This window comes from Nelumbo lutea, chromosome 5 (genome assembly GCF_056320005.1).
Source record: "Nelumbo lutea isolate HS-2025 chromosome 5, American lotus-T2T, whole genome shotgun sequence".
NCBI classification, from domain to species: domain Eukaryota; kingdom Viridiplantae; phylum Streptophyta; class Magnoliopsida; order Proteales; family Nelumbonaceae; genus Nelumbo; species Nelumbo lutea.
In genome coordinates this window covers 54,298,937-54,309,013 of record NC_142688.1, presented here as the reverse complement: position 1 = coordinate 54,309,013, position 10,077 = coordinate 54,298,937, and the positions used below count along the sequence as shown (strand labels likewise).

Sequence of the window (10,077 nt, the reverse complement as noted above, 5' to 3'; positions counted from 1 at the left end):
AGTGGTGATCCTTAAGGCTAAGAAAAGAGAAGATCGATATTTGCTTTAGATCACTCTACTCCCAGATCTCTCTCTCTGCTCTTGTTGCTCTAGAAACCCTAGTTCATTCTCTGCCTTGTGGCTGATTTTGATTAGTCTTGATTTCTGATTTTTGCAAGAAAACATCAGAACAATTTTGTGCTCACCTCCCTTGTTCGATCCAAGGTGTTGGATCACAATTTTGCTGAAAACTGTATTGCTGAACTAGCTTCAATTCAAGCTACTCCATTTTTAGTGGAAACTGGTTTTGGTACTCTCTTTGGGCGTGAACTACCACTTTGGGAGCTATATTTGTGGAATCCATATCAAGTATACTTCTCCCATTGTATTGGTTTCAAATATAGTCCGGTTTTGGTGCAAGAACGATTTTAGAAAAATATAGTTTTTCTAAAATTGGGAATATGATTTCTAGAAGGGTGAAAGAAAAGATTTAAAATTCCATCCAGTCATCTAGCATGGTTCAACCATCCATATGATGGATTTCCCCTTCCTTCAAATTTCTCATAGTATACCTAGCTTTATTTTAGGTGTTCTCGTGCTAAAATGCCTAACGAATATTTTAAGAAAGATCTTACCTCTTAATTTGAGAAGTTTGTGGTTTTTCATCAAAGATCCTATATTTGTATTCCACAAAACAAATGGAGTAGCTTTTAGGAAAAACCGACACATTATGGAAGTTAGGGATGCAAACGGATTGGATTGGATTCAAATCTGAGTATATTCTAATTTGATTCGACATTGTTCATGTTGGATCTGATCGGATCTGATAGGACTCGATTTGAATTTTAGTCCTATCGGATCTTCTAATCTGATTTGGTCCGACTTGTTTTCTTTAAAAAATAATAAATTATTAAAAGAAAAAATAAATATACCAATATAAATAAAGAAAAAATAAAAAATACAAATATTTTTTAATTATTTTCTTCATATAAATACATGTTTTTATAAAATAATAAATAATATAAAAATTTTACAAAAATACAATATAAATAATATATTTATAAATAAATAAATTACATATTTTTATCATATATTTATGTATATTTATAAATATAGAACACATTGGATTGGATAGGGGTGATCTGAATTTGACCAAATAGGATTGGATCTTGGATTAGATTGAATCATGATCTTATCCATTTGCACTCCTAATGGAAGTTTCTAGGAGCATCATTTTTTCCACCTATGTCCTTGCGAGATTTTGGGATGATGCTGTCATGACAACCACCTATCTTAGTAATTGTATACTTAGGTCTTGGGGCTCAAGTCTCCCTTTGGTGTTTTTTTTTCCAAACGTGATATCTTTTGTATTCCTCGAGTATTTGGTTGCACCTGTTATGTACACATTCTTATCTCTCAAAGACCCAAATTTGAACCCAAGGCTCAAAAGTGTATTTTCCTTGGTTATGCCTCCATACAAAAGGGCTACTATTGTTTTGATCCTATGAATAGTACTTAGTTTGTTTCTATGAATGTCACTTTTACAAGGCCCATTCCATATTTTATATTCATTCTTTTGAGGATGAGTGTTCCTTCAAGATATTTGCTTCACCCCTTCCCTTACCATCTGCTATTGAACCTTGTGTTGTGTCCTCTATAGCTTTCTATTATTGCAATTGAGTCTTCCTCTCTTCCTAGTTCTCCCATTCATTTTCTTCCTACAATTGAATCTTCCCACAATAGATTTTTATATATGAGGAAATAGGAATAAACATTGAGGGATATGTAGCAACATTCCAAAAAATATAGTGTTTTAGCTTCTATTGCCCTAGTGATGAACTCAGTGCCAACACATTATTAACTACTTACCCAACTATTCTATTTGTTTAACTAATATCTATTAACAAAAATTCAGGCATGCAAGCATAATGGATAAATGAATTATAAATTTTAACTAGGAAAACTGAAAATAGTAAGAAAATACCAATAATAATGTGTCCAAGTAATACCAAATGAATGCGGCTTCGATGTATAGATACAGACATAAACTGTATATGTGCACGTAACCCCATATATCAAAGATTTTACTAGATCCTAGATGCTATCATCCTTATAAAATCCCCGGCCAAGAAAATAACCAAGTTGTGTGCCAATCTCAAATCACAATGGCAATGATGTGTGAATTGTTCATCAACATTGGGTTTTAATAGTGAATTATTTGCCCACACAACAATAGTTCAATGTGATGGTGTACTCTACCTTAATCTTAATTCCCAAGAAGGATGAGGTGGAATTGGTGAATGATCTTAGACCTATTGGCCTTACAAATGTGGCTTATAAGGTTGTATCCCTCTATAACAGTACATGGATTCCCTCATTACCCCATTCCAAAATGCCTTCTCACCCGATAGACAAATTCATGGCAACAGAGTGATAGCCTCAGAGGTTTTGCCTTCAACAAAGAAAGCAAGGAACAAAGTTGGCAATTTTATGCTCAAAGTGAATGTATCCAAGGCTTACAACAGGGTGGAATGGAATTTTCTATTAAGGAGCATTCAGTGTAGGGGTTTCTCCACTCAATTCCATGGTCTTATTAAGGCTTGCATATCTACAACATTGTACTCAATTCTGTTGAATGGAGAACTAGAAACTGATTTTAAACCCGAGAGAGGAATAAAACAGGGCTGCCCCCTCTCCCCATATCTCTTCATTCTCTATATGGATCTCCTCTCTCGTTGCCTCCACAAACACTTGGAAACCGGCTTCCTTGTTTGGTGCTAAATTAGCTTGTTACTGCCGAAAAATGAACCACTTGTTGTTTGTTGATGACATCTGAAGTTTTGATTGAAGCTCTGAAGAGGAAACCAATACTGTGAAGAATAGTACTCTGCAATTTGGAGCCTGGTCAAGTCAGGAACTAAACCTTTCTAAGTTTCCTATACATTGTAGTCCTAATACACATCGCAGGAGAAGGAAGGAGCTTGCCACCCTTATGGGGGTATGGATCATGCAAGGTAAGGATAATTACTTGGGTGCACCTTTACTCCTTAATCATGGTAAGGCATCCCCATCTGGAATTTTGTTGTACAAAAATGTAAAAATAAACTCAAATCTTGGAAGCCCCACTGGCTCTCTCATGCAGGGAGAGAAATTTTGGTAAAATCCATGATCACAGCCATACCTTCTTACTTCATGGCAACTAAAATCCACATGCTAAAAAATAAACTCAGTTGCTAGGAACTTTTGGTGGGGATTCTCTGCTTAGAGCTCATCATATCTATTTACAGAGGTCGGGCAAATTCTTAATGAGTAAAGAAAATGGAGGATTCAGTCAAGATGTAACCATTTCTAACAGAACAAGATAGACTTTGGGCATAAATGCCCTTCCATAAATACATTGCACTCAAAATTCCTTTTGGACTAATGAGCAGAGAAAGTCATATTCCCTACTGTGGCAAGGGATGTTGGATTCTAGGAGGGATGTTGCTTAGTTGTGCAAATGAAGAAAAGAGATTAAGAAGTACAAGATGTCTAATAATTTCATAGAAAATTGCTAGCATAGATTTTTACCAATGGATGACCGACAGTTAATGTCTATTGGCATAAGTTTTCACAACAACGATGGGGTAGTGAAAATCTAAATAATGGCGACTTTTGAGACCTAGGTGAGTGGTTCATGACGGTCAACATAGAGTTTCTTTGAAGAATGAAAAATGAATAACGTGGAGCACAATTATTTTCCATATTGCTGCAAGTTCATTTTTTGTGTCATAGACTCAATTTTTTATTCTAAAATGAATGAGATCCAGGGTAAAAATTTGTAACCAAACTTCCTCATGTAATTCATTCTTAGCCAAAATGAATAAGAAGAGACGGAATCTTTCCCCCACAAGCACATCCCCGCTGTGTATTAGGAATATCTCCCAATGATAACATCATCATTCCAGATATTATCATCAAGATATGTTCCCAATACATGGTAGAAATGTGCTGTGAGACGTCGTAGGAGTAATCTTGTGAGGGGCTGATTTCAACTCGAATATGAATAGAAAAAATGAAACCTATGGCAGCAAACCAAAGATAGCCTTGGAATTTAGTTTCATCCTTTACCCTACCTTATATTGATACGAATTCCATTTTAAGACAACCTTGTTATGTAGACCATTTTATTCTACCACTTGAAATTTGGGTTTTCTTTGTCTATGGCACAACTGAAGAATGAGTACTCGAAGAGAATCTATTAAAAAAAGAACAACGTATCCAATGTAAAAACAATTGACACTTTATACGGAGATTCGGGTCGTGGAGAATATAGAGGTAGTTCTCTTGATAACGATGAAGGATATCTCCCATAAGGTTCAATGCTGTCATTCTCTATGATCGAAGTAAAAAAAGTAACTTTGGTTCCCCACTTCCCATCCATAAAGTAGCTTTTGATAAAGTAAATCAGGCAAGGGAAAAACTGATGTATCTTTTGGGTAACGTTAGAAAGAACACTTGCATAGTCATTTTTATCAGCCCATGAATTTTTATCATTCATTTGATGGAAAAAAAAAGCAAGAAAGCAATTTTTTATCGTCAAAATTTAAAGCCAATGAATTATGAGTGTCGTAGGGTTATTATATTTATAAAATATCTAATTATTGTGTAATTTATGGAAAATCACTCAATTTTTAAAAATTTTAAATAAATATTAATTACTTTATTTTCCGTGTCAACCACTGAAGTCTGATCCACTATATTATCAAAAAAAAAAAAAAAACTGTTGACTTAGTCGTTAACTCATCAACCCGGATGCTTAAATTATTGACCATCTAACCCATTCAATGGGCAACTTTGTTCTTATTATATCATATTGTTTAGTAACTTTCTATATTAATAACATCATGGATTGACCCGGAAAATTGAACTGCTGACCCATTGGCCCTAAGGGTTCTTATTCGGATCTTAAAACTTTGATTCTAAAATATAAATCTTGCTGACAGAGTTAATTCTCCAACCCATCAAAGAAGTAAACAGTGTTTCTTCACGGATAAACTATTTTTAAGGATTCTTCAGCCGATTAACCGGAATACCTACCAAACCAACTACAAATACAAGAGTTTTAATAACAGGGCACCGCGAGAAATCCGCTACATCCTTTGACGTAGGATTGCGCTAAAACCATGATACTACACGGCTTTGTATGGCGCACGCAACGTCATTTCATTCGATTAAAGATGGCGCATGTAAAGTGGGCTGCCTTCCCCAATGAAATATTTGGAGGTTGATCTTGGTCAACCCTGGGCTAAGTTGAGTTATATAATAAATTAAAAAAATTGTTTATTTTATTAATATATTATATAATTATTATATAAATATATGTATATATATATATATAATATACAGATTGTGTCACAGGCCGAGCTGCGGGCTAGATTACATTGGCCTGTGGACCTAAAACCCGAGCCTAATATGGCACATGGACCATCGTACCAGATCGTGCTAGGCCGGGTCATAAGCGACACGGCCAGATTAACGGTTTTAGCCCAATGCTACATCCATTGGCATGGCAGATATTTCTAGCGTACCCCGCGTGCAACGAATCAAGGTAAGGTACCTTGGTGGTTTGGACTTTGAAGCTTCAACCGCGTTTTCTCAACAATAATGAGGACATACGTTTAAATGGGGGACCCACACCGAGAGTTTCCTTGAAATATATACTGGGCTGGTGGCAGTGGGGGCCCACAAGGACTAATGGAAAAAAAAAGGCCGCAATGACCGTCGAAGTCATTCTGGCAGGGAAAAAAAAAAAAGAAGGAAAAAAAGCGTTTGTAAGTCAGTCAGTCAACTCTTTAGGGTCCAGTCAACGGCACCCATTCTCCGTTTTTGTGCAGTTTTCCACAAGCTCACAGTATCCAACAAACGCCACAAAATTCCTTCTCTCTGGTTTCCCTCCTTCCTCCTCCCCTGCTCTGCTCTGCTATTCTCTTCTTCTCTACAAAGGATGAGGTAGAGCTCAGCAAACTACGTTTGGACTCGGAAACTTGAATCTGGAAAACAAAATCAAGCACATCTGAGCATGTGATTGACCTGCTAAGATGAGCAGGTATGTTCATGGGTCTTCGCTTCTTTTCTTTTTCTCTTACTTGCCTGTGGTGTTGTCTCTACTCCCTCAAAACCAGATGAAAATCATGGCCAATCTCAACAACACTCTTTTTAAGGAAGCAAACCCAAATCCTTGTTCATGGCAACGAGTCACTTGCGACAAGAACAATAGCACCGTAATCAGTATTTCGCTCTCTGGTTTGGGTCTCTCTACATCTGAATTTCTGAATAGTACATGTCAGATTGATTCACTACAGTCTCTTGATGTTTCCAGCAATTCTCTAAGCTCTATCCCTGAAGAGTTTCTCAAAAATTGTGGAAAGCTTAATGGCTTAAGGGCCTTGAACTTCAGCCATAATTTGTTGTCTGATGTTTTGCCTACCTTTGCTGGTTTTGCTGGGTTGCAGTCCTTGGATTTGTCCTATAATTCATTGCGCGGAAGTATTAGTTCTCAATTAGAAAGGTTGGTTGGACTTAGAAGCTTGAACCTGAGCACAAACATGTTTACTGGTTTTGTTCCTACCAACCTTGGTAACTCAACGGTTTTGGAAGAACTGGAGCTCTCAATCAATGTGTTTAGTGGTCCAATCCCTGAAGAACTCATGGTTTACAAAAACCTTATTTTACTTGATCTCAGCAGAAATAATCTTTCAGGGCCTATTACAGAAAGGATAGGGGAGCTTTCGAAGTTGGAGACCCTCCTTTTGTCCTCTAATTATCTAGCTGGAGAAATCCCTGAGAATCTTTCTACAATTCAGACTCTGCGGTGGCTCAGTGCAAACCAAAACAAATTTTCAGGTAAAATTCCTCATGGAGTTTCAAGCTATGTGAAGATTTTGGACCTGAGTTTCAATATGTTAAATGGGTCAATTCCGTCAGACTTTTTCTCACCTCCAAATTTGCAGTCTGTCGATCTGTCTAACAATTTACTAGAAGGGACAATTCCAACGAACATTTCCCAGAGTATAATCCGTCTGCGACTCGGAAGCAACTTACTTAATGGGACCATCCCTGCCATACCCAATGGAACGTTTATGAAGTTGACCTATCTTGAGCTCGATAGTAACAGATTAAGCGGGGAGATACCCCCAGAACTGGGAGGCTGCAAGAGTTTAGCACTATTGAATCTCGCCCAAAATCAGCTGACGGGTTCATTGCCAAAAGAGTTGGGTAATCTTTCCCATCTTCAAGTTTTGAAGCTACAGTCTAACAAGCTGGTTGGAGAAATTCCTGATCAACTTTCCCAGTTACGGAACTTGTTGACATTAAATATCAGCCAAAATTCACTTACTGGTTCAATCCCATCAACAATATCCAGCTTAACGAATCTTACAAATCTCAATCTGAACAACAACAAGCTCAGTGGTTCGTTACCTGATTCAATTGCCAACTTGAATTCACTGTTAGAACTCCAGTTAGGGGCCAATGAACTGAGTGGAAATATTCCAAAGATGCCAAGTAGCTTGCAGATAACACTCAACCTCAGCAGAAACCTCTTTGAAGGAACTATCCCAGACACTCTCGCTGAACTGTCTAGTTTGGAGGTTTTAGATCTGTCAAATAACAAATTTACTGGTAACATCCCAGGCTCTCTGACCAGAATGCTTAGCCTAACAACGCTGTTGCTTTCCAATAATCAGCTATCTGGAAGTGTTCCAAAGTTTCGGCAACAGAACATGATTCTCGAAACAGATGGAAATAAGGGTCTAATATTTGATACTCCGGCAACCCCAAAACCTACCAAGAAAAGTAATTCACGGGTGGTGGTAGCTGTTATTGCAGTTGTCTGTTCAGTACTCGCTGTTGGGGTTATTGGGGTCATTTTTGTTCTGGTTTCAAGGCGCTACCACAGGATCAATGATGAGATCCCACAACTAGAACATTTTCCTTTTCCTCGGGTTATTGACTATTGTATGATTACTGGAAGCAGCATTCACAGATCAAATATCGACTTCAATTTAGCCATGGAAGCAGTTGTTAATCCAGCCAATATCATACTGAAGAGTAGGTTCTCTACCTACTACAAGGCTGTCATGCCCAGTGATACAACTTATTACATCAAGAAGCTTAATTGGAGTGATAAGATATTCCAACTAGGGAGCCATGAGAAATTCAGAGAAGAGCTAGAGATTCTAGGAAGGCTGAACAATTCAAATATCATGATTCCTCTAGCCTATGTCTTGACTGATGAGAGTGCTTATCTGTTCTATGAATATGCCCAGATGGGAACCGTCTTTGATGTTCTCCATGGAAATTTGGGAAGTACTTTGGATTGGGAAAGCCGTTATAGTATTGCTGTTGGTGTAGCTCAGGGTCTGGCATTTCTCCATGGTTGCACCAGTGGCCCAATTTTCCTCCTTGACCTTTCAACCAAAAGCATCCTACTGGAATCCCTGAAGGAGCCCCTAGTTGGGGATATTGAACTTTGTAAGGTAATTGATCCTACAAAGAGTACTGGAAGCCTTTCAACTATTGCTGGTTCTGTTGGGTTCATTCCTCCAGGTGAATCATCCTAACATTTTACTATCTCAAATCCTATATTTGTTTGAACTGGTGTACACTAATTACTTCAATATTTGTTTTCTAAATATTGTATCTTGTTGTTTCATGGTTTTCAGAGTATGCTTACACAATGAGGGTGACAATGCCTGGGAACGTCTACAGCTTTGGTGTTGTACTTCTGGAATTGCTGACTGGTAAACCAGCAGTCACCGAAGGAACTGAGTTGGCTAAGTGGGTAATGAGTAATTCAGCACAACGTGAGAAATGGGATAAGATCCTTGATCCTAGTATCAGTAAAATATCAGTTGGAGTTCGAAATCAGATGCTATCAGTTCTGAAGGTTGCTTTAGGTTGTGTCAGTGTCTCTCCAGAAGCAAGGCCAAAGATGAAGAATGTGCTAAAGATGCTGCTTAATGCAAGATAAGCACTCTCAAAGGCATTTATATAATATAAAAGTTTGAAGGCTCATACATATTAAATCCAATTTGTGGTTGTGTGTGTGTTTTCCTTTCATGAGAAGAAATTTGTTAGTTTTGTGCTTATGTGTCTGTAAGAATGGATAAACAATTTTCTGTTCTATACATAATACATACACCAAGCTTGGTTTCAGCTGTGATCCATTCATTTACACCCTATTTCACTAACCCCTTCATTTCATTGAATCTTGGAATATGAATCCTTCCCTCTGGCTTGAAATAAATCAATGTGCTGGATCATAACTGGACATCTGAACTGAACAATGCTGGATCATAACAGGAGAGTCCATTTTCAGCTGGAGTTTTAGAGGGACGTTTTCAGGCTAGTTACAGAAAAGCAGGGAGGGCAAACCATCTCTAAACTTTAAATGAAATGCCCAAGACGAAAGAAACAATTCATTAATCGGGTATTTATAGATACAGATCACCGACTAACCCACTTGTTGCCACTTGTGTTTACAATGTAACTACCTAACCATATTTGGCATAAATATTTCGACACATGTAATACCATCTTCGTTTAATCATTTTCTTAAGCATCACTATAATGGGTGTGCCCCATCTCTTGGTTCATCAACATTGACATCCGCACATTCTCACCTGCTTTAATAGACAGCCATATGATCGGAATACAAGTAATCATCCATCTCCAAACCAAACCATGTGTAGAATATATACTGTATGTAGTATCATATATACTGCACTGTGCATATGTTACTGTTGTCTGTTATTTAGGTTTGTTTTGTGGTAATAATTCAATACATGAGTTAACAACATGCACTGAACAGATTGGAATGGTATAACAGGATTTATGTACTAAAACCTGAAGAGTTGGGGTAAGACTTAGTTCAATTGGGTTAAAAGCATATGCAAATCATTCCATATTGAAAACTCCTTGAGAAAGCTGCAGAGTATTGATGCGTAGTAGCACTTCTACAGAAGTATATTTCTTGAGCATTGCTACCAATTAGCTATACAGTAAGTCTCATCTGAAGGCCTGGGTGAAGAGTAATAGCTCACAGATTCCCAGCCT

The 10,077-nt window shown here is 37.5% G+C and overlaps 1 protein-coding gene across 1 annotated transcript; it reads left to right on the top strand.

The window, feature by feature from the left end:
• Positions 1 to 5,767: 5,767 nt before the first annotated feature.
• On the top strand, positions 5,768 to 9,177 carry LOC148852476 (leucine-rich repeat transmembrane protein kinase family protein). The gene is made up of 2 exons (XM_088944036.1): positions 5,768 to 8,568; positions 8,685 to 9,177. The coding sequence occupies exons 1-2, from the start codon at positions 6,060 to 6,062 to the stop codon at positions 8,990 to 8,992; spliced, it is 2,817 nt and encodes a 938-aa protein (XP_088800162.1). The 5' UTR covers positions 5,768 to 6,059; the 3' UTR covers positions 8,993 to 9,177.
• Positions 9,178 to 10,077: the final 900 nt, after the last annotated feature.

Excerpts from the sequence above, each read along its gene's own strand:
- LOC148852476 (XM_088944036.1), top strand. The coding sequence starts at position 6,060 with ATGAGCAGGTATGTTCATGGGTCTTCGCTTCTTTTCTTTTTCTCTTAC. Across the intron at positions 8,569-8,684 it reads TGTTGGGTTCATTCCTCCAG|AGTATGCTTACACAATGAGG; the intron begins GTGAATCATCCT and ends CATGGTTTTCAG.